Genomic DNA, 23714 nt, shown 5'->3' on the forward strand with positions numbered 1-23714 from the left:
AAGACAGGGCTCCACGTGGCCTGGTGGCCGTGAAGCAAGATCAGACTGCAGACCGATGCACGCCTGGAACCAAGAGCACCCCGAGCGGGCCACAGCCAAGTCGAGAAGGCCCAGTCGCCGCCTTCTCAAATCCATTCCTCCCCTTTCCTCCAAAAGCAGCCCTGACCCAGGAGCCATCTGTGGCCCCCTCCTTATCTGCCCCACCTCCCACAAGGCACCACACCCTGGCCACCTCCAGCTGCCCCCCAGGCCACCACCTCCCTGATGCCGCTGACTTGTTCCCTGTGTCTCTGCCGGCGACCAGCCTCTAGGCAGCAATCCAAACTCATTTTGTTAAATGCCTATTTCGAAATACTTCCAAACTCAAGAGAAAAGTTTGACAAGAGTACAGCTCACAAACGGTACAACTGCCACACGAGCGGCTCCCGGGCCGGCCGTGGGAACCGCTTTCCCATCCGACGTGTTACTCGAAGTCGCCTGATGTGCCGTTGCCGCCCGTGTGTATAAATGACAAGAGAGGGTTTTTTTGCTCTCCTGCTGAGCCACGCCTGAGAGTGAGTTGCAGGCATCCCATCCCCGTCCCCAAACACGTCAGTGTCCTCGCTGCTAAAGGCAAGGACATTCGCTTCCATGATCACAGCCACCAACTTCCCGAAACGTGATGCTGATTGGACGCCATCGGCTAATCTACCGTCCAGATGCCAGTTTCGTCGATGGCCCCAGGGATGTCCTTTCGAGCAATTTCTTCCCTGACCCCAGATCCAAGTGAGAGCCCTGTATGGCCTTCCGCTGTCACAGTTTTGGGGCCTCCTGGAATCAGGCACAGGTCTCAGCGTTCCTTTGTCTTGTGTGCCTTTCACATTTTTCAAGAGTCCAGACCAGTTCGGTAAAACGTCCCTTAATTGGAGTCACTTCTTTCCATTTAAAACCCTTCAGTGCCTTCTCATTCCTCATCGTTTGAAAATCACTGGCCTCCGGGGACCGGCAGGGGTCCCCCCACCTCCCGCCACTCGCAAGGTTCGCAGCCCCCCACCCCTCTGGCCCAAAGAGACCCTGGGGAGTGTCTTCTGTCCTTCCCAGCCTGTATCTCTCTTTAAAATGACCTCCTTGGCTGACTTGTGTTTACTGCCTGGCCCCCACACCAGGATGGCCGCTCCAATGAGAGCAAAGACATGTGTGTTGGGTCACCGCTGATTCCCAGGGCCGGCGCCGTGCCTGGCACGCAGGAGGCACTTGGAAATCCTTGGCTGACTAAATGAACAAGTGAGGAGAGACGAAAACGCTGGGGCTGAGCGTTAAAGAACCGGGAAGCTCAGGGAGCCAGGGGGCTGCGGAGGCCCTTCCAGATTCTAGAACCTCCCCGGGGCCTCCCTGTGCCTCCACCCAGAGGGGGATGCACCCCGCAAATCTCCCTTATCAGCGGGATCACCTGGCTCCACCACCCAGGCCCACTGATTAATCTTTTTAAATCAACCCCGGGAGGCTGACAGCCTGGATTCCGAGATAGAGCTGATCAGATGCTGGGAAAGGCCGGTGGCCTGCTATTGTCACTGGCCAGTGCAAAGTGCAGGGCCTCCCCGGCCTGATCCTGGGTTCCCACCTCCCATTCAAATATCCTTCAAGGGCCAGCCCAGGGTGTGGGGGCAGGGAGAATAAACATCCAAGTACAAAATCCTAATAGCTCTTTAACTGTGATGAGGAGGGCAGCAGCCCAGGCCTCCCCACTCCAGGGCACCTGGGCAGGTCTACGGGGAGCTTGTCACTCACTTGTCCATCTCACACTGCAGCAAACAGGTAGGGCTCATACCTATGGATACTCAAAACTAAGGGAAAGGTCCCTACAACCCTGTAACCCCAACCCCCGCTGACTCTCAATTTCACTTCCCCTTCTAACCCTCTCGGCCTTTAGACTCGTGATGCAGAAAATGCATCTCCTCCCAGAGACTCAGGGCAGGCGCGGGCACACACAGCCATCAATGCACGCTGGCACCGGGTCCCAATCCCACCACCCCCAGCCACGGACCTTTCCAGCTGTGTGCTCTACCCACAGAGCTGCCTCCGCCTGGAAGAGCTGGATCCGGCCCCGAGCTCCCGCCCCCGCTGGAGTCCAGAGGTGATTCGGCCTCTCACTCTCTCTGGCTGTGTGACCCCGGGCAAATAGCTCAGCCTCACCAGGCTTCCCAGTACAAAAATAAACAAATAAAGATGAAGCTGATAACCGCTGGCGAGACTTAGGGAGCTGATAGCCAAGAAGGTGAAGCGCGTGGAAAAGAGAGAATTTAGCACCTGCACCCCGCGAGGAAGGGGGGAGGGGTGCTGGGCAAAGGAATGTGTAATCCGGCCCCACCCCGAGCAGTGAATGGGGAGCAGCTCCCCACCGCCAGGCTAATGGGATTAGCACAGGGCTCTGGCTCTGGGCGTTGGCCCGGGGTCCCTAGGTCTCGGCGCGCGGCCGCTCAAGGTGGGGACAGCTAGAGCCAGTGCCAGAGCCCCACTCCTCCCCGCTGGGTGAGCAGCGGCCCCAACGGCGGCTGGCATGCCCTGCCCGGCGCAGCGCTTCCCGCGCGCGTCTATTTCCTCCATGACCTCAGCCGCGGAGCACGCAGGACTCCCAGCGCAGAAGGTGCTGGGACAGGCCTCGGCAGCCGCCTCCCTCCGACTTCCACGTCCTTTCGCCCCCCCTCTCAGCCCCTCCATCTACCTCTTGGGCGTTAGGCGGCCTGGCTGCGGCGGTTGGGCTGGCCGCGCCCTGGCACGGGGCGCGCACGCAGAGGCCCCCTTGAGTAGTGGCTCTTTTTCCCGGCTCGATTAGAACCCTTGGCCGCGGCCAGGCTCCGGCCAGCCTGGAGATCGGGAGTCCTCGGCGCCCTCTCTCAGGCTCCCGAAGGCGAGTGAAGGCCGTGCCAGCCAGGAGGACCCAGGGTCTGACTCCTAGGCCACAGAACCCTGCCACCTCCCCGAGCCGGGCCAGGCACACTCCAAAAGCCAAACACAAAAATTGCCGCGGCCTCTAGGGGCGTGCAAACGGGGACAGACGTTCGGCCCTTTGTACGCCAGGGCTGCCCCCAGCCTCTCCTCTGGAGTCTCTGGCACCCCTGCCTCGGCTGCAGGGCAGTACTTGGGAGAAAACCCCAGCCCTCAACGGGGCCCGCAGCTCCCGGGAGACACCACGCGCCCCAAGGCCAGACCCGGTCCTCGTGCCCCCGCAGGCGGGATCTTCGCGCTCCCGACCCCCCGCGCGCGCCCCTCCCCCGCCTGGCGCCTCACAAAGGCCCTTTGTCCCGCGGAGCACTGGGACTCAGGTTCCTGAAAAGTTCCAAGAGGAAAAAAAAAAAATCAAAGAGAGCGGCAGAAACAGCGAGCGGGCAGGGTCGGCGGGGCAGGGCCAAAGCGGCTGCTGCAGCTAGAGCTGTCCTCTCCTCCAAGACCCAGGGCCAAGGGAGCGTCGGGGGCTCCCGGAAAAATCACAAGAATCTTGTGGAAGAGATGTTTTTGCTTTCTCTTCTGAGTCTTTTTGTTGTTGTTGTCTTTTTCTTTTGCAAGCGTGGGACACCAGGCACAGAGGCTGGAGGCAGCCCTGGGAGGAGGGACTTGTCTCCTGCGGCGGCCAAAGGCAGGTCTGAAGGTCCCCGCGTCTCCCTGCCACCCCGGCAGGCAGGCAGCCGAGGCCCGCCTGGGGCAAGCTTCTCCCTCCCCCGTGCGGTCCCCACCGAGGCTGCAGCCCCTCCTGGGAAATGGCGGGAGCCACCGGGCCTTCGCGGCCACCTCTTCCCGCGGTTGCGTGTCCGGCCAAAGGCATTCCCTCCGCGGATCGTGCCCCGCGGATCCGCTCCTTTGCCGCTTCGGGATGGCGGCTGCCCAAAGTCTGCATCCTCGCCGCGCGGTGCACCCGCCTTCCCATCGGAAAACATGGGGTCCCCGGGGCCGCGGGTGCTGCCCTCCTCCCGGGGAGTAGGTCCTGCAACTGCCCTTCTCTTTTCCGAGCCTGAGGGGTCTCTCCCGAGGGCCGCCGCCGCCAGCCCACCAGAGGCCGTATTCCCAGGGCTGGGGTCTCGGTCCTGCCGCACCCCCAGGCGCCTGGCCGGGGACCCCACACGAGAGTCCGGAAGCCAAGGATGGAACTCGGGCCCATGGCGCCCAAAAGACATTTGCCAAGAAAAGTATTCTAGCTCTGGGAGCAGATGTCTCAAAGGGTATGGAGCTGGCTTGTCCTTCTCTCGCTCAGATTTTGAAAACTCCAGCCCAGGCTCCAGCCGAAAGGCCTGGAGTTTGGAATCACCTCGGCTGGCTCCGATTTCCGCAGAGCGCGGCGTGCGGGGGAAGACAGCTGCGCCGCGCGCCCCTCTCCCCTGGGGCCTCCAGACTGGCCTCTGCCCTGGGCCCAGGGGTCTCCCCGCCCGCCCGCCGGGGACCTGCGCCTGCCTGCACCCCGTGGACCCGCCAAGGCAGAGGGAGTCGCCGAACCCCGGTTGAGAACTCCGGGGTGGGGAGTGAGGGACAGACCGCGTAGATCCCCCGGGCCTCCCCCCAAGATCCCGAGGGGGCAAGAGGGGGCGGGCACAGCGCAGGGCACTTACCCGGGTGCGGGTGGAGGTTGAGGCCGGCCATGTACTTCCCAGGCGGCAGCGGGCCGGGCAAGCCTGAAGCGGGCAGGCGTCCGGCCGTGGCCGCACCCACGCGGTGGCTGTCCATGGCCAGGCCGGACAGCAGCGGCGGCGGGGGGCCGTGCACGGACCGCGGGGGCCCGAAGTCTCGGCCATCCATCCTCCGCGGGAGTGCCGCGGCCAGCCCCCCACCCGGCCCGCGGGCCTCGTTCAGTGGGACCTAAAAGTTCGGCTTCGGCGTAGTCCCAGAGTCCTCGAGCGGCGGGGGCTCCGCGGCGGGCATGGCGGCGGCCAGCGGGGCTTGCGCTCGGCGGCGGGCCCGCGGCCCGCGGCGCACCGACGGCCGGTGGTGGGGCCCCTCGGAGCGGCTAGGCGGAGCTGCGCGAGGCGGCGCACAAGGCGTCTTGGCGGGGAGCAGCGACGGGCCGCGGAAGAAAGAGAAGGGAAAAGAAAAAAAAGGGAGAGGGGGGGAGAAACAAGTTCAGAAAGTCGTCTTGCCGTGGAGGGTCGGGGGCTGCCGAGGGGGTGGAAAGAAATGCAATGGGCAGTAGCCCCTTTTTACAGAATAAGTAAAATGCCCTGCTCCTTCCTCCGGCGGCTTCAGGTTCACGGGGACCCGGTTTAAAAAGCAGCCGGTGGCTCACGGCGCCTCAGCCCGGACAACTCACAGGTGCTCCCGAAACGGAGCAAGGCCTCTGGGCCGCGCCGGGAGCGCGTCAATACAAACCTCCAGAGTGTGTTGGATTCCTGGGCGTCATAGGCTCCGGGGTTTCAAACCGTGAACCCTTGCCACGAGCAGTTTGAAATGTCTCCCTAAACACGATGTCACTATCTGATCCGTAAAGTTTAATATTTAACCTTTATGGGCCCTCGTCTCCCTTTTCGGAGTTGGGTTCCCCGGAGCTCGACCGGAGCCTGGGAGTTTGTAGTTTTTTCGCGAGCGAGGGTGCTAAGCGGGTTTGTTATTTTTAAGGGGACTCGTCGGCCCTCGCGCCACCCTCCTCGGGCCACTGTGAGTCGCAGAGTCTAAGTCCGAGGACCCGAGACGTGGCATTCTCGCCCGAGGACTGGAAAGAATCCTTCAAAACAAGCCTTAGTTTCATTTTCCAACGCCCTGGCCTGGGAATCCTGCGCCGAGGACGTGGCCTGGCGCGGGGGATCTGGGGGGCGTCAGAAGCGAAGGGAAAGATTCGAGGGTCTCCCTCCGACCCTAGCTTCCCCCACTCCCCCCAAAACAACCTACGAAGAAAACCTTGGCGGCGCGGGCCGACCCAGGGGCGCCTCCCCCAGCGCTGGGCAAATCCCCCTGTAGTTCCCGTTTAAAGCTATTTGTTGAAAAGATTTGCCGTTTGCCGATTCCCGCGGGGGCGGGAGGGGGTCTGGGAGCCAAGGCTGCCCTCGCTCTCCGCCTGCCCGCAGCAGCTCGGATTCCTGATTCCAAGAGGCCGGCCGCTCCTAGAGCCGAGGATCACGCCAAAGCCATCGGCTCCCGGGTGCCCGCCCTGCGCCCCGCGACCAGCGCCCAGCCCCCCGAGCTGCAGACCCCCCCCACCCCGGCCTACTCCAGCCTTCCTCCCCAACTTTCCTAAGGGTGCTTATTTTAACCTGGTTTTGGTTACAAACACCCTCTTCCTCCCTCCCTCCCTTGCTCTCTCCCATCAGGCTCCGGTTACCAGATCCGCGTTTACTTTGGAAAAATCTAAGATCGCCACATCCGAAGATACTGCCTCAAAGAGGCGAGAAGCGTTCCGTGATTTTAAAAAAGAAAAAAAAATGTTCTTTGTGTAGCTTTCTTTTAAAAGCCAGCGCTGCGGGGCATGCCCCGGCGCCCCACTTTGGGGAAGTCGAGGTGAAGCCCCCCGAAACACCCTTGCTCTGGCAGAGAAGCTGGTTTGGCCATCTGCGGGCTCCGCTGCGTTCTCCCTACTTTTCTCCCCCTCTTAAATGCAGTTAAAATGGCTGAATTCCGGCTTTTAATTAAAAACAGCCTATAATCGAAAACGTCTCGGCGTCCCTGGCTCCCCCGCCGCCTACCGGGAACCGAGGAGGGAACCGACGCCCCTCGGCCGAGCTGGGCGGGCTAGAGAAGGGCTGGGCAAGATAGAGAAGAGCTGGGGGCTCAGGTGGGCGTCCGGGGCACAGGGCCTCGCCCCCACCCCTCCCAGGGCGCCCCACTACGCCGGCCCTGACCCCCCGATTGAGTTCTCGAGAGCCGGAGAGCTGTGGGGATCCCCGGCGCAGCCCGAGGGGAAGGAGAGGTGGGGGGCCATCTGGAGAAGTTTGGAGACCACTGCGCCCGGCCAGGGGCGGTCGGGCGACCCGGCGGCGTACCTGGCGCTGCAGGGCTCCCGGCTTCGGGCTCCGGCTCCGGCGACTCTGGCGGCGGCCCCGGCTCCCGGCTCGGCTAGGCTCCCGTGCTGCCCGCCATCCCGCTGCCGCTGCTCCCCTTCGCCACCCGCAGCCGCCTCACACTTTTTGCCCGCCTTTCCTTTTTTTGGTAGAAAACCGCTCCCCAGGCCGAGCGCTCGGCGCGCCAACTCCTCCGCCCTCCCGCGGCCGGGCTCCCGCAGCCCCCGGAAAAGCCAGCTTTCCTCCCGCCGAGCTCCCCGCTTTTTAATAAAATCCAGGTAGCGCCGGTTTAAAGAATCCCAAATCTCCATATACAGCCCGGGATTGGAAAAGGTACATTACACAACCCCCCTTTCAAGTTCCTCTCGCTGGAGCTAAAAAAAAAAAAAAAAAAAAAAGGCGGGGGGGGAGGAGGAGGCTGGGGGAGGGGAGCACTCTCCAGCGAAGAAACACGCATTGTTCCCGGGTGCCCGCCTCCCCCCAAGGCCTGCCTCCGGCCGCCACCCATTGGTCGCGCGCGCCGCCAATCACGCGCATGTAAACACCTTGGCCCCCAGCCATTCCTATAAAACCAATTACGGACCTAGGGGCTCCAGCAGTTTCCAGGCTCCCCTCGGCGGGGTTGAATGATCAAAACTGGTGGTGAGAATTTTTCCGGGCCGTTTCTAGGCAGCCCTCCTCCCCCTCCACCAGCTCTGGGCCCCCCCCTTCCTCCTCCTCCCTTTTCCTCCCCCCCTCCCCAGCGTCTGGGCTGAGTGATCAAAATAGAGGAAGATGGTTGTCGCCGCAATCCAGGGCTTTGCAAGGCGCGGTTTAATGGGCCGCCTGTCAGCTTCCTGCTCGCAGGAGGAGGTGACGGGCCGAGCGGGCCGGGAAGGGCCTGGGGCCTGGCGGGCTGCTGCACCCCGCGCCCAGGCCCCCGGCTCCCCACCTCCCTTGGGGCGCGCCTTCTAGAACGCGCGGTGGAGACGCCAAAACAGACAAGGGCTGCTTTTTCCCTCTCCCCCCCCCACTTTAAAACAAAGCTGCGATTCATTCCCTCTTCCCCTGCAACGCGGTTGGGTGGGATGGGCAGGCGAGAAGGCCGTTTTCCGAGCCCGGGTCTGCGGGTTCCTCCCTGAAACGCGGTGTCAGATGGTTACTGATTAATATTTTGGAAAGGCCACGGCGGCGGGCAGCGGGTGAGTCTCTAATCTTCTAAAAGGGGTTCCTATAGAAACGCGGGCCAGGGCGCGCCCCTTTCTCGGCCCGGCTGCGGAGCTTTCACCGCGCCCCTCCCCAAAGGCTCTCTTTGCGTGGGCGCTCCCCTCCCTTTCTCTCCACCCCCCGCAAAAAAAAAAAAAATCAGAGCAGAAAAAAGGATTAGATCGGCTGAGCGCGAACTGACTCCCTCTCGATTCTGACATTTCAGCCTATTAGCATTTCTCCACGGGGCCTTCTGAAACCTATTAAAGTGTAATATTAAAAACCTCTTGGCTGGGGGCTCTCTCGCCTTCCATCCGCCGCGCCCCCTCCAGGGAGGGCGAGACCGGGAAAAAAAAAAAAAAAATCTGTTGAGCTCAGAGGAAGCAGCAGCCAAGCCCAAAAAGTGCTTGGCTGGCCGCGGCGGCCGGAGGGGGAGGGGAGTCCCAATCCCCCAGACTTTGTACTTTTATTTTGCACTTTCAGCAAAATCCTTTCTGGGCTGAGTCGCCGGGAGCTGCCCGCGGCAACCTACTTGGCCGCGGGCGCAGAGTGCGGACGCGGTCGGAGGGGCAGTCCTGGGGGCCCGCACCCTCTCTCCGCAGCCCCACAGGGACCGGTGCCCGGCTAGGCATTACCTACCCTCAGAGGGAAGCCTGGAGGGGCAGAAATCCTTGCCGATCCTGCCTCGGAGAGCAACCGCGGTGATTAGATTTTAATTAAAACAAGAGAAGCCCGCTCTTTCGCCCCGCGCTGCGGACTCAGCGTTTTGGCATCGCTTGTTCTATTTTTTTTCTTTTTTCCTCCAATCCATTTTTAAGGCAACTTTTCTGGGAGGGAGGGAAAAATGAGCTAGTTAAGCGCCAATTTTTTCTATTTTCTTTCCTCCACTTTTAGAAAAAGAAGGGGGGGTAGGCTTGGAGAGCGAACTGGGGGTGTCTAATTTAATTCCAGTATAAATTTGAGGAAAAAAGTTCAGCCTCTTGAGGGCAGTTTCAAGTTGCCCTTTCTGGAGCCTCCCGCGCTGGTTTCTAGGCTGCCCTCTTTTGGAAGCTGGAGCTCCGCGGGGGGGGGAGGGAGGAGTGTGAAGGCAAGAAAGGAACGAAAATAGCCGGAGCCGAGGGGAACGCGCGGCGGAGCGGGGCGCGCCGGTCTCAGTGGCTGCCGGGGCGGCGGGAAGCTCCCGGTGCAGCCCCGGGACGGCCGGGAGCAAAGACCGAGAGGAGAGGGGGGTTAGAGAAAGGAGGTATTGTGTCTGTGTGCCTTGGGGGAGGGGGGAGTGACTGCAAAAATAAAGTAAATGCAGTTGAGCTGCTCGAGGCTGCTGAAAGCCTAGGCAGGGGAAGGGGCCGAGCGCGGGGGCGCAGCGCGGGTGAGCGCCGAGCGTCCTTGAGTCTTAGCCAGAGGTCTTTGTAGGTTCCTAGTAAACCCTCCCACGCCCGAACCCCCATCGCTCAATATTCAGCCCCCAGACCCTGATCTCCCACTCTGTTTTCCCCGCCCCGGGATCTGGAATGTTTTTGTTTAATATAGCTCAAGGAAAAAAATAGGTGTGTTGAGAGAGTTGGGGTGGGGAATACAAAGGGCTTGTCGGGTGGAAAAAAACAAAAGCCTATTTTTATAAATGTTTAATGTTGTCACCCCTGGATGCACGAAGACGCCGTAATTGTGGCGGCGGGGTTTGTGTGCCATAAATCATTTAGTTGCTAATAAAAATTCTGCCTGTTTGCCCTGCATTTGCCAATGAAATGGCGTTTGCATTTCCAAGGGTGCGCCTAGTCTGCGTGGCAAACCGAGCCTGCATTTCATTAGGGCAGAGGTTGGGGCAGGCGAAGCCCCCTCCCCAGCCCGTACCCCGGGCCTTTGTGGGCCGCGGCCCCCTGGTGCCGCCCTCCCCGCGCACACCTGCATCCGCGCGAGCCGCTGCGCGGCCCTCCTGCCAGAGCCCGGCCGGGGCGCCGGGCCTGGGAACGCGGAGATGGCGGTGGTGGCTCCAGGTTCCCGGCTGCCTGCCGAGCGGGGCTCGCAGGACGGACACTGCCCCCCCGCCCCGCCCGGTGCTCCGAGCTGCCGCGGGTGTACGGGCGCGAGCCGGCCACGCCGCGGAGCCGCCCTGCCGGCGCCCAGCTCGTTGCCCCCCTCCCGGGCGGCGCGCGTCCCGGTGCCCGCGGTCCCCGGGTAAACAGCGGCCGGGAGCCATCTTGGGGCGGGGGACGGATCCCAGGCCGAGGGATGGGCGCAGCCCAGGCTCCTTCCACGACGCCACCGCTCGTATGGGCACTCCTAGCCGGGCTTCGGTGTCTGGGGAAACACCCTCCCCGCCCTGGTGGCCGCGCACTCGGGAGCCGCGGGCCGGGGCGCCGGGCGCGGGGCCGCTCCCCGCCGGCGGCCCGCAGTCTTCCCGGCCCCGCCGCCATCTTCCCCCTCCCCCCGTCCTTGTGTTTACTCGGCAGGATCCTTGGCCAAAAAGACTGTTGACGCAGTGTGTATCTGTGTGTGTTTTGTACTGGCGGGCGGAAAATCGGCTGAAGGGCGGGGAACCTCCTTGCAACCCAAACCTCAGTTCCGGAGAAGCCTCCCAAGCCAGCGCTGCGGTCCTGGGCCATCCTGGGCCGCCAGGGTCCAGGCTTTTTGTATGTTCGTTCCTAGGCCTCCAGCTCCGTGGACGCGGCCTGACTGACCAAATTCTTCCCTTTTGTTTTCCAACCAAAGGACAGGCCAACCTTGGACTCCGCTTTCCCGGGCTGCGCCTTTCTGGCGCGGCGGCAGTCCCCCGCGCCTCGGTCAATCCTGCCCGACTCAGGGAACCCTGGTGGCGCTGGCCGATCGGACCCGTTCTCCCCCCCCCCCGCCCCCTCCTCAGAAAAGAAACCAGCATCGTTTCCTAGCCTAGGACACCCGAACCACCTCCACCCAAACCTCCTTTGCCCGTGGAGACGGGAGTCCCCACACGCCGCCAGCCCCTCGGCGGAGGGAGCCCCGGGTGCCAGCTCGGGAAGCCGAGCGCCCCGGTCTTGCACGCGCAAGTTTCCAGGTTCCAGGTCCGGCAACCAGGGAGCTCCTGGTCCGGGTGCCTCTAAAACCCGGAGAGGCTCCGCCTGGGAAAGCCAGGCTCACCATCCCGCTTGATCGGACTGGCCCAGCCACGACTGGGCGCTGAGCCGAGGTCCGGCCAGTCCAGCTGAGATTGGTCCCCACTCGCCAGGAAGACGAAGGACGCGGCGCCAGAAAGCCGCAGGGACAGGGCGCGAGGCTCTGCCCAGACCCAAGCGCCCCGCCGCCCCTGGCAGATCGCGGCAGCTCTCGGCCCCGCCTCCGGCCCCGGCCTCTTCCCCCCGGCCGGGTCGGGTCTTCCACTCCACTGTTTGGCTCTGAAGGGACAGAGAGAGACACTCCGTGCTCAGGGGGCTGGCTGCCGCCATAAATCTCGGCGAGGGGGAGCCCTCTTTAGTGCTGCTCACACGCGGGTACTCCTGGTTGACCCCAGGTCCAGGACGGCGCCAGGTGCCCTGCTCTCCTGGTCAGGGCCTGGGAGCCCCACGACTGCACAGGGAGTCGAGCCAGAAGCTTCCCTGTTCACCAGACAGAGGGAAAAGCCTTGCCCACTCAGTGCCACCATCTTCCATACCCGCGGCCACCAGACTGAGGCGGCCTGGGCCTCATCGGATCGCTGCCTGGGGTAGGGGCACCCGGGCCGGGCACTCGCGCTCAGGAAGGCTAGGTGAGGCTGAAATGGGTGGTGGCCACCCGCTGGAGCCCAACTCCGGCTCTGCCTGCGCCATCGAGAGGCAGCGCCAGGGTCAGCGTCAGAACGGCAACTCGGAACTCCACCTGCCACCCCTCTCTGCAGACCCAGCTGTAATTCCGGGGTGACGTTCTGCCCTCGGAGCCCTCGGTGGTGCACCAGGCGCAGAGGGGGACCTTTTTCTGCTGGACCACGCTGGGTGTCTGCAGGCACCTGGCCTGGAGGCAGGGGCTTATCCGGTTCCCCATCGGGTACCAGCCCATCTTCTCCTCCGCCCAGGGATATGCTGGGCTTTTCGCTGTCTGGTCCTGGTTCGGTGCCTCGTCAGCTACCCACTTTGGCGCAAATAGGCAAACCATCCAGTCTGGCACTGGCAGCAGCTTGGTTGGGGCGATATTCTTTCTATCCGAGACCGGAGGTGTTGGGGGGGGAGCAGAGATGGCGCGTTTGCAATAATAACATTTAATGTCCCCAGCACTGTTTGTCTCTCTGCCAGGGGGTAGGGGAACAGGCCTTCACACTGGCGCCTGCCCTGAATCAGCCGAGTGAGTGGTGCACGCGATGGGGACCGTCCCCTCCGGGCAACCGCCCCTGCTCGAGACTTGGGGTGGGGACAACCTCGGAAGGGGTAGGCATTCACCCCTCCTGGGTGCCTCCCGAGAACCTCACCGTGCCAGTGACACGACTGCGGACGGGCACGTGGCAGATGTCGGAGGCGGAGGGTTTGGAAACCTCGCTCGGAAACTCTCTGCCGAGCTGTGGCTCCTTCCTCGGATTTCTAGAAGCACAATTAGAGGGACCCAGGCGGAGAATCTGAGCACTCCCCTTGGCGGCGGGAACGCAGCCTGGGAGTGGAGAGGCTGCCCAGCCGCATTCCGGCCGTGCCTCCCCCCGAGCCCGGCCCCGCGGCGCCCCAGGAAGCGCCTCCGAAAACAAAGCGCTGCGGTTTCAGCCCAAGGTTAAAGTCCACCGTGAGCTTATCCCCCCCACTCCCCCGCCCGGAATCCAAGAGCGATAGAGTTTCTCCAAATAAACTGCCAATAAATCAGCACGGGGGCCGCCTGCCCAGGAGCTTCGCTGACCTTAGGGAATGGATTTCCTGCTAGACCCGGCAGAGGACAGGCCTGGGGAGGGGGCCACAATGCCAGCAGTGCCCCCCTCCCGAGAGCAGCGGAAGAGGGATTGGCCAAGGGCAGTCGTGGGCGTTTATCTCGGTACCTGTGTACCCAGAGGGGATGGGGTGGCGGTGGTTCCTGGGGGGGGCTGGCAGTGCCCAGTTGTAGGGGGTGTTGCTGGGGGAGAGGGTTGCTTTGGGGGAAGCGGAGCGCGTGTTCGCTGAGCCCCGAGTGTCCCCACACTATTCTAGGCACTGGGGAAGAGACACGGGGGACAAGCAAGGCTTCTTTGAGGGCCGTCTTTGTCTGGGTGCGCCTGGGTGTGTTTGCAAGCGAGTTTGTGCGGCTGTGACTAATGGGATTTATGTATGTCAGTGCCAGGGTGACTAATGGAGGGCTTGGCAGCACGTGTGTTGGAGGAGGGGTGTGCCTGCAGGGGGAGGGGCCCTGTACCTCGGTGGGGGGAGTCAGCGCCCCGGGAGGCAGGGGGGTCGCCCAGAGGTCCCCTTCTGCTGCTGCTGCTGCTGCTGCTGCTGGTTCCCAGCTTTGTTTGGGCCTCTGAACCCCTGCCTGACAAGCCCATGCATGCTGAGAGTTCTGGAGCAAATTCCACTGCCAGCCTGGCCCCCAGAGGCACCTCCGCCCCTTCCCACTGCCCCGACGACCCACGGGCCCCTGCACATCCAGCCTGCCCCACCCCCTCCCACAGCCAGCTCCCTCTCTTTCAGTCTGCAAATTCCTGTTGATGCAAACCCCCCGCCGCCACCCCCCCCCCTTGGTTTGGGCAGGCTCGGGCAGCCCTAGGTACTGTCACGCCCATTTAACCGAGGAGAAAGCAGAGATGCAGAAAAAAGCAACAGTGGGCTCATGCAGCCCCGCCAGCACCCCTGGGATCCCTGACCAAGACTAGCTCAGAGAAGGTAATCCAGCCTGTGCCACCCCCTTTCCGGCCCCTGTCCCCCTTCTCCAGGGGCCCTCTCCTGCCCTAGTCTGGAGGGGCAGCAACAGGGGTCAGGGGTTAATGGGAGTCCATGTGGCCTGGGCCTGGTAGGGGCAGGGTGAGGTCACGATGTCCTAGGGAGCCTGGCCCGCCTTTCCAGCTGGGAGGGCGGAGCGTGCGGTCAGAGTTCCAGACGGACAGACAGACGGACGGCGCTCGGCTCACACACACCTGGACGAGCCTACGCTCCATCACCCTCTGAGGCTCCTGGTTTCCGACAACACACACACCCCAGTCTCCGGGTGTTCTTTCTGCTTCTTGCATACGCATTGTGTGCCACACGTCTGTGCCCTGCTGCGGACACACTGGGTCCAAAGGGTCCCTGGGGGCCCTAGGTCACCCAGGCTGGGTGACAGTAAGCAAGCCAGACAGGTTTCTGCCCAGCCCTCCATCCTCCGTGCTCCCCACTGGTGCTCTGTGGCCCAAGGTGTCATCTTCAGGGAGGGACAACAGGGCCTCACCCTTCTTCCCAGGCCTCCCTCCTGCCCACCCACACCCCCCCCCCAGGCTCCCAGGATGTCTCCCCACCCCCATTCTCACACGCCTCGCTCACTCTGCACCCCTTCCCCCCCACTTTTTTCTTTTAAGATCCTGCTTTGGCATTTTCTTTCAAGCAGAAAATAAAAACATTTCCCATGGCTACAGCTTTGAAAGCTTCCCTCTCCTTCTTGCCTCTCTCTGGCCCCCACCCCCACATCAATCCGTTTCCAGAGTCAGCATCAAGTCAAAAACAAACCCACAAAGATCAAACCTGCCAGGCCCCCCTTCCTGCGGCCCTCCACTCTCTCTGCAGGTCTCTCTCCACCTTGGAGAGAAGCAGGAAGCAGCCCCCCCACGCACTCACATACTTTCTTGGGCCACAGGGAGTCTCAAGAACCTTCTAGAGCCACCCCTGCCAGAAAGGCCTGCTTATACCGTTCCTTCTGCTGGAAATTGGTGGCTTCTCTCTCCCCTGTCCAGCCCTGCTCACTTGACTCTTCCTCTGAGAGGCCACTGTGTGTTGAATTCCCCCCAAAATTACTGTGCTCAAGTCCTGACCCCCCAGTACCTCGACATGGAGCCTGATGAGGAAGTGCGGTCTTGGAGCTGTAATTCGTTCCCATGAGGTCCCGGTGGAGTGGGGGGGGGGCCCTCATCCAACCAGACTGGCATCCGAGAAGTGGGCCACAGAGGCAGCGGCCTGGAACACGTCCTCCTGCACGGCCCTCAGGAGGAACCAACTCTGGCCTCCTCTCCACTGGGGCTTCCAACCCTTCAAACTGAGAGATGACACTTGTCTGTTTGAGCCACCCCGTCTGACCCGCTGTTATCGCAGCCTGAGCAAACTCCTGCACCATCCCAGTGTAGGTGCCAGCAGGAAGCACACATGAGCAGAAGCGGGAGAGTATCTGGACGGGGTGACTCAGGGCAGCCCAGCCAGCAGAGCCCCAGGGGTCAGGACCACTCGTCTCCGGAAGCTGGTTTATCAATCAGAATGGGCTAGGTTATGCTGCAGTGACGAAAATGCCCAACATCTCAGCAGCTTGATACATGAGGCCATCATAGGCCAAAAGAGATCACTGCACAAAGGATTTTCAGTGCCAAAACCTCTATCCTTCCTTTTGCATTTATCCACTTGTGTTTGCCGAACAAATACTTGCCAGTCAGGCTCTGTGCTTGGCCCCGACAATAAAGTGGTAAACAAAATACGCCAGTCCTGTCTTCATGGCGCTTACAGTCCCGGAGCGGGACAGTTAGTTAACAGAGCTCTTAAGTGGGGTGAGCACTGCCAAGGAGAAAGTGGGAGCAGCCAGACCATGCAGAGCCTCAACCTAAAGCCAAAAAGAGGTGTTTTACGGGGTTGGTACCTTCACTGTCTTAAATAAAAAAAAAATCCTGGGTCCCACAACTAGGAAGCCCTGAAGTGTAATGCCTTCAGGTATGGATGGATCAAGGGCACACACCACCCCTCGCTCTTGTACCCCCCCACACACTTTTAATTCCTTTTCCATTGGCCCCATTCTCTCCTACAAAAATCGGTTTTCTCTATGTGGTAGGATATGGCCAGCCTCACACGTGCAGCAAGAAAGAGACAATGCCCCTTTTTCTTCTCTCGGTTTTATCAGGAGCAATGGTAATGCGGGACAGAAAACAGACGACACATGCGCTCTCTACCCATCACACGCTTCTCGGAGGGCAAGGTCTAATCAGACCTGAGAATGACGGATGGATGACATTTACCACACAGCCTTGCCCGAGAGGCAGAACTTCACCACTGGGCTTTGCATTGGCCACAAACCTCGAGGCTTCTCCAACCGCTCCCGGCCTTCCTCTCCCCCTCCCCCTTGTTCTGTTTCTGTCTCTCAACACCCTGCCCGCACCGGCACCACAGGTCACAATTCCAATTCCAGATGATAAAATGCCCTGCTGCGGGGCATGGGGCCTGGCTCCCAGAGTGGCTGCCGTGAATGCATGACACTCGGCCTTCTCTGGGAATGGCTGCGCGACGCGTCCCTTCCACACCGCGACCTTGACATGCCCCCTGAGGGAAGGTGGAACCTCGTGTCTCCAGCCAGATGCATGAAGTGACACTGCGACTTCCAAGGCAAGGTCAGAAAAGGAGACGCCGGGTCACCCTGTCCAAGCTGGGGCTCAAACTCGGTTGTTTCTGGCCTGGCCAGGCTGTGCTCACCAGGGGGTGCTGATTGAATGGAGCGGGTTGGCCTGGGTTCGAGTCCTGGTTCTGCTCTTTCCTGGGTGTGTGTCATGTTTACAAGCCGTTTCCCCTCGCTGAGCCTCGGTTTTCCTGTTTGTAAAGTGGAGCTGACTGTACCTCCTCTCCTGGGGTTGGGTGAGAGTGTGTGTGCCTCAGTTACCCGTGCACGGGGTACCCCAGAGGCTCATCATTCTGAGCACTAGCAGGCGCTCAGGTGGCCGTGGGGGCCTGGGAGCCCCACACCTAGGTGGCCGCCACCGCCACACCCCTCTACTCCTGGGTACCCAGCGGGTGCCCGGAAAGCGTGATGTCCCAAGTGCGCCGCGTGGGCTGTGGTCAGCCCTGCCCCCGGGCTGCTGCCCCGACGCTTCGTGAGCAGGACAGGACTAAAGCCACTCCACTGCTTTCCTGGGCCCCCATGGCAGTGGCCACACGCGGCGTGGCCGTCAACAGCAGAAATGTATCCTTGCACAGTTCTGGCCACAAGTTCAACATCAAGATGTCAGCAGAGTCGGTTCCCTCGCGGGGGCTGCGATGGAGACTCTGCCCCAGGCCTCTCCCAGCTTCCGGTGCTGCTCATCTCGAAGCTGCCTCACCCCCTCTCTGCCTCCATCATCACAGGAGGCCCTCCTCTCTGGGTCCGTCTGTCTCTCCTTTTTTTTGGCCGCACTCGCTCGAGGCGTGCAGAAGTTCCCGGGCCAGGGATCAAACCCGCAGCACAGCAGTGACAATGCCAGATCCTTAACCACTAGCCCAGCAGGAAGCTCCTCTTTTTTTGTCTTTTTGCCATTTCTTGGGCCACTCCCATGCCATATGGAGGTTCCCAGGCTAGGGGTCAAAACGGAGCTATAGCCACCGGCCTATGCCACAGCCCTAGCCACGCCAGATCCAAGCTGTGTCTGCAACCTACACCACCGCTCACGGCAACACTGGATCCTTAACCCACTGAGCAAAGCCAGGGATCGGACCCGCATCCTCATGGACACTAGTTTGTTTCTGCTGCGCCACCATGGGAACCTCATGCAATGACCCGATTTCTTTTTTTTTTTTTTTTTTTTTTTTTTTGGTCTTTTTGCCATTTCTTTGGGCCGCTCCCGCGGCATATGGAGGTTCCCAGGCTAGGGGTCCAATTGGAGCTGTAGCCACCGGCCTACGCCAGAGCCACAGCAACGCGGGATCCAAGCCGCGTCTGCAGCCTACACCACCGCTCACAGCAACACTGGATCCTTAACCCGCTGAGCAAGGCCAGGGATCGAACCCGCAACCGCATAGTTCCTAGTCGGATTCGTTAACCACTGAGCCACGACAGGAACTCCTCTTCTTAAAAGGACACTAGTCCTATAGGATTAAAAGCCCTTCCTACTCCAGTGTGACCCCATCTTAACTAGTTACATCTGCAATCACCCATTTCTTTTTTTTTTGCTTTTTAGGGCCGCACGCTCGGCAAATGGAGGTTCCCAGGCGCAGGGTCTAATTGGAACTGCAGCTCCGGTCTACGCCAGAACCACAGCAACTCAGGATCCAAGCCACATCTGCAACCTACACCACAGCTCACAGCAACGCCGGATCCTTAACCCACTGAGCGAAGCCAGAGATCAAACCTGCAGCCTCATGGTTCCTAGTCGGAAACATTCCCGATGCACCACAATGGGAACTCTTATTCATTTTGTTGATTCCGGGTCAGGGATCGAACCCACGCCATAGCAGCAACCCAAGCTGCTGCAGTGACAATGCCAGATCTTTAACCACTAGCCCAGCAGGGAGCTTCTCTCCTCTTTTTCTGGTTTTTTTTTTGTTTGTTTTTTTCTTGTTTTTTGTTTTTTTTTTTGTCTTTTTGCCATTTCTTGGGCCACTCCCAAGGCATATGGAGGTTCCCAGGATAGGGGTCAAAACGGAGTTGTAGCTGCCGGCCTACACCACAGCCCCAGCCATGCCAGATCCGAGCCATGTCTGCAACCTACACCACAGCTCACGGCAACGCCAGATCGTTAACCCACTGAGCAAGGGCAGGGACCGAACCCGCAACCTCATGGCTCGTAGTCGGATTTGTTAACCACTGCGCCACGACGGGAACTCCCCGATTTCTAAATAAGCCTACATAATGGAGCTTCCAGAGGTTAAGACATTAACACATCATTGTGGGGAACACAGTTCAAGCCACAACACTGACCTTGGCCCCTGGTCCCTCTGCCTTATCCCAGTGCTGGGACCCCTACAGAAAGATGGGGGTCCTGCCGCCGAGCCATGACGCACACGGGGAGACTGAGGTTTGTGGTGGGGGGCAGTGCGGGGAGCCGGCCAGTCCCCCTTGGCACTCCTCCCCTGATCGGAGGGCCTCGGTCAGTAGCTGCTGGGACTTGGGGGGTTTCCTCTGGTCAAGGGCAGGGCAGGCTGGCAGGAGTGGGAGGGTCGGTTGCCCACCCAGCACCCGTGACGGGCAGGGGTGGTTTCCTCTGAGGCCCCTCTCGTTGGCTTGTGGAGGCCACCTTCTCCCTGCGGCTTCACGTGGCCGTCCCTCTGAGTGTGCACGTTTATATCCTGGTTTCTTCTTTTTTTCTTTTTTCTATTTGCGTGTGTGTGTGTGTCTTTTTAGGGCCACACCCACAGCATATGGAGGTTCCCAGGCTAGGGGTCCAATCGGAGCTACAGGTGCCGGCCTGCACCACAGCCACAGCCACTCAGGATCCAAGCCGCATCCTCCACCCACACCACAGCTCACAGCCACGCCGGATCCTTAACCCACGGAGCGAGGCCAGGGATCGAACCTGCAGCCTCATGGTTCCTAGTCGGATTCATTCCCGATGCACCACAATGGGAACTCTCATTTATTTTGTTGATCCCAGGTCAGGGATCGAACCCACGCCACAGCAGCAACCCAAGCTGCTGCAGTGACAATGCCAATGCCAGATCTTTAACCCCCTGGGCCACAAGAGAACTCCCCCTGGTTTCTTCTTATAAGGACGCCAACCTATTGGACTGCGCCCACCCGAATGACCTCATTTTAGCTTCATTACCTCTTTAAAGGCCCCTTCTCCAAATATGGTCTGAGGCCCGGGGGGCTAGGACTCCAACTTGGGAATTCTGGGGAGACCCAGTTCAGCCTGTCTCCGGCCAGTCGGGCTGCTGTAACCACGGAGCTGCAGACGGGGCGTCTCAGACAACACACCCTGTTTAATTCTCCCAGTTCTGGAGGCTGCGAGTTCAAGTTCAAGGTGCCGGCAGGTTTGGTGTCTGGAGGACCCGCTTCCTGAGTCACAGACGGCTGTTTCTCGCTGCGTCCACACGCGGGAGGAGACAAGGTCTTCTCTGGGGTCCCTCTCACCTGGTCACTTATCGCATTGGTGAGGGCGCCACCATCATAACTTAATCACCCCAGATACCATCGCCTGTGCGGGTGATGGATTTGGGGGCCACAGACATTCTGAAGCCCTTTGCTGTGTTATCATTCCCCCCGCTGTGCCCAGCCCAGAAGACCTCGGCAAATGAATGGAATGACAATATTTTGGGTGGGGCTTTCAAGGATGAATAGGAGTTCGCAAGGCAGAGTCGGGCATTCCAGGCTGAAAGAACAGCCTATGCCGAGGCCCAGAGGGCCCCCAGGGTCTGCCTGGCTCAGGGGTGGCATGTTGGGCCTGGGGGAGGGGAGAGAGTCACACAAGGCCTCTTGGCTGGTTTCCCGACCCAGGAAACCAGCCACCCCAGGTCAGCACACGGGACAGTGGCCATGAGCGGCCCACGGCGGCCCCGCCGACCTCCTGGGCACGAGCTGGGTCTGGTCCACGAGCAGCAGGGCCCCGTCGCCTCAGCCCACGGCAGCCCGGCTCAGGTGACTTCAGGTATCTCTTCTCCCCTTCACGCCTGGGTGGGTTGAGTGGTATTTATTCCAACACTCATTTTATTGGTGGGGTGTTGAAAGCACGGGAATTATTCATAGCTGGTTTCGGTTCTCTTCTGGCAACAGCCACATCGTCGCACACGAGGTACAAATTACGTGTCAGCTCAGTTCGCCATCAGTCGGAGGCTGTCCCCACACATCAAGCCATGGAGGCTCCAAAGGCCCCGGAGACCACGTCTGGCTGGAGGTAGCAGGGGACTGAATAGCCATGGTCCCCGAAGTCGCTAGGGACAGGGGACGTGGATGGGATACAAGGGTGAGGGTGGCAGGGGAGCAAACCCCACCTCTGTCCCTTTCCCCTTGTGATCCTGGTCAGGCTCAGTCTTCTCGTCTGTACAATGGGCAGGGATGTGCGCGTCAGGCACTGGTGGCATCACCTACTGCCTGGCTGAGCCCTGGCACGTTGGGTGCCCTGCAGATGTCCACAGAAGGGGGCGGGGTGCGGAAGGAAACGAGAAATCAGAAGGGAGGGCCAGGAGGTCCCCGTTGTGGTGCAGCGGAAAGGAATCCAACTAGGAACCGTGAGAACGCAGGTTCAATCCCTGGCCTCGCTCCGGGGGTTAAGGATCCGGTGTTGCCGTGAGCTGGGGTGTAGATCGAAGATGCAGCTTGGATCCCAAGTTGCTGTGGCCTGCAGATACAGCTCTGATTCGACCCCTAGCATGGGAACCTCCATATGCTGCAGGTGTGGCTTTAGAAAAGACAAAGAAAAAAAAAAAACCCAGAAGGGCCAGCCTCAGCTCCTCTGGCCTCCGGGGGAGGGTGGCGATGCGAGAATGGGGCCCTATTCAGAGGTGAGTCCCCCGTCTCCTCCGCCTGGTGCAGTGGCTTCTTTGATGGCTCAACAGCAAGCGACAGCATAGACGGTGTCCAAGTCTGGCCAGGCCTTCAAGACGGGCAGCTTCTTCTTTTTGCCTCTTGGGGGACACGCTTGGAACCCAGCCACCATGCTGTGAGGAAGCCCAAGCCCGAGGAGAGGCCCATATGGAAGGGGACCTCGGGTCACCAGCCTGCATCCACGTGAGCCCCTTGCAGGTGGGTGTCCAGCCCCGACCCCCGTCCCAGCAGATGCCATGTGGAGCACTGGCAATCGGCCCAAACTGCAGACTCACGAGCAAAATAAATGACTGTCATTGTTTCAAGCCACTAGTGTTGGGGTGGCTTGTTATTGCAGCAATAGATGAAGAAAACAGGGGGTTCGGATGAGAAGAACTGAGAATACGCTTCCTAAACTTGCCACAGGAAGCCTACACTCCCGTCCATCCATCTTCCAGACTCGCCCTGTGGGTACCATTTCAGTGGTCGCTAAGTGCTGGGAAATGTTTGACGCAGGGGTGGCCAGGACGGAAGCCCCGAGTTCCGGCATCTGCCAGTCTCCATGGTGCAAACACCCCTGGCTTGGAGACTTGTATACAGAGGTGGGCAGAGACGGAGGTGCCAGCAAAGGTTAGAACGAAGCTCCTATAAGCATCCAAAAATATCTCCCTCGTTTCGTGCTGCCCAAGACTCCTGCCATGTCTCCAATCAAGACATGGCATCCATGCCCCCTCCTCTTGGCTCGGGGTTTGTGACGTGCTTGTAACCAGTAGACTGTGGCAGAAGTCCCACTGAGTGAATGCAATGGCAGCTCTTGCCTAATTCCCTGGGATACCACCTGCTGAGCCTGGAGCTGCCACGCACAACGCTGTGCCCCCTGTGGCTGCCATGTTGCGAGGAAGCCCAAGCCACCTGAGGACTGCAAGTAGGTGTCGCAGCCGACAGCTGCAGGCGTGGGCCCGGGCAACTGCAATCCCCAGCCACAGACAGATGCCCTCAGAGGATCCATAGCAGGTTTCCTCTGCCCTTGAGCTTTCCCAGCCGAGCCCCCAGTCATCATGGACCAGACAACAGGTCAGCTCTACCGGGCCCTTCCCCAGTGCTTGGCCCAGAGAGCCACAAGCAGAATAAAATGGCTTAGGACACTAGGTGTTGGAGTCACTTGTCACACAGCCGTACTAACTCACTCAGTGCTCCCGAATCCTGAGTCCTTCTCACCCTCATTGTCTGGCACCTTCTCTTTTCCTGTCCAACCATCCTGGGTACCACCCCACCCTGCGGCTCTGTGGCCAGCAGGAAGCTCGGGCTGGCGCCCCATGACTGCTCTCCAGGGCGTTCAGCTCCCAGAGTCAGCAGGTCACAGCCCAAGGGCCCAGGCGGGGGAGGTGGAACCCTCCACCGTGCTTGGGGCCCCCGCTAGCAAATCAGACCCTCCATCCTCACCAGTGGCCTCTCCAGCTGCCCAGCGCTGTGTTCACCAGCCTCTTCAAGGCCAAGGGCTTCCCAGGAGGCCCAGTGGGACGTGAGACGTCCATCACCGTGGTGCGAGGAGCTGCGCCCGGGCTCCAACCTGACCCAGCCCTGCCTGGCTGTCTATGTGTGACCAAGCCCCCGACACCCATGCTGGGATGTGGGAACAATAGGGCTCAGGGACCAGCTCCCTCGCCGGGAACCAGGACGTCAGGCTACTCCCCATGCTTCCCATGCCCAGGCTCCATCATTTGCTCAACAGATCATCTCGGACCACTCGCCGGCCCTGGGCCCTCTGGAGACACACGGGCATAACCCTGGTCCCCGCGCTCAGGGAGCCCCGTCGGTGGGGGAGACAGACGTGAGCCAGGTGGCCGTGGCAGGGACAAGACAGGGGCACACGGGATGACACGGCCAGTCTGTGGGGGCCGCAGGGAAAGCCACAAACAGCCTGGATACCAACAAGTACAGCATCCCAGGGGAGAGGCTGCAGGACGGAACTTTTTTTTTTGTTTTTTTGCCTTTTGAGGGCTGCTCCTGTGGCATATGGAGGTTCCAAGGCTAGGGGTCCAATCTGAACTGCAGCCACCGGCCTGCACCACAGCCACAGCAAGACGGGATCCAAGCTGTGTCTGCAACCTACACCACAGCCCATGGCAACACCGGATCCTTAATCCACTGAGCGAGGCCAGGGATGGAACCCGCCACCTCATGGTTCCTGGTCGGATTCATTAACCACTGAGCCACGATGGAAACTCCAGAACAGAGCATTTTAAAACCGCCTTCATTTTCTTTTTTTCCCTTTTTTGGCTGCCCCACAGCACAGGGAGCTCCCGGGCCAGG

General features: G+C 60.6%; 2 protein-coding genes and 1 long non-coding RNA gene across 3 annotated transcripts in view; 1 reads left to right on the forward strand and 2 right to left on the reverse strand.

The window, feature by feature from the left end:
* TNRC18 (trinucleotide repeat containing 18) overlaps nt 1-7342 on the reverse strand; it is a 94489-nt gene extending 87147 nt beyond the window's left edge. Inside the window, 2 exon segments of the mRNA XM_021086041.1 lie at nt 4578-5007; nt 6936-7342. Of these exon segments, the coding sequence (XP_020941700.1) occupies nt 4578-4764 (187 nt within the window). The 5' untranslated portion in view covers nt 4765-5007; nt 6936-7342.
* On the reverse strand, nt 4825-10552 carry LOC110260072 (bcl-2-binding component 3-like). The gene is made up of 7 exons (XM_021087964.1): nt 10474-10552; nt 9990-10099; nt 8671-8773; nt 6936-7092; nt 6639-6684; nt 5273-5351; nt 4825-4982 (listed from the first exon to the last, which is right to left on the reverse strand). The coding sequence occupies exons 1-7, from the start codon at nt 10550-10552 to the stop codon at nt 4825-4827; spliced, it is 732 nt and encodes a 243-aa protein (XP_020943623.1).
* Nucleotides 17759-23452, forward strand: LOC106509619. The gene is made up of 3 exons (XR_001307288.2): nt 17759-20526; nt 20652-20772; nt 21411-23452. It is a non-coding gene; the product is annotated as an uncharacterized LOC106509619 (long non-coding RNA).

Source organism: Sus scrofa, chromosome 3 (genome assembly GCF_000003025.6).
Source record: "Sus scrofa isolate TJ Tabasco breed Duroc chromosome 3, Sscrofa11.1, whole genome shotgun sequence".
NCBI lineage: Eukaryota > Metazoa > Chordata > Mammalia > Artiodactyla > Suidae > Sus > Sus scrofa.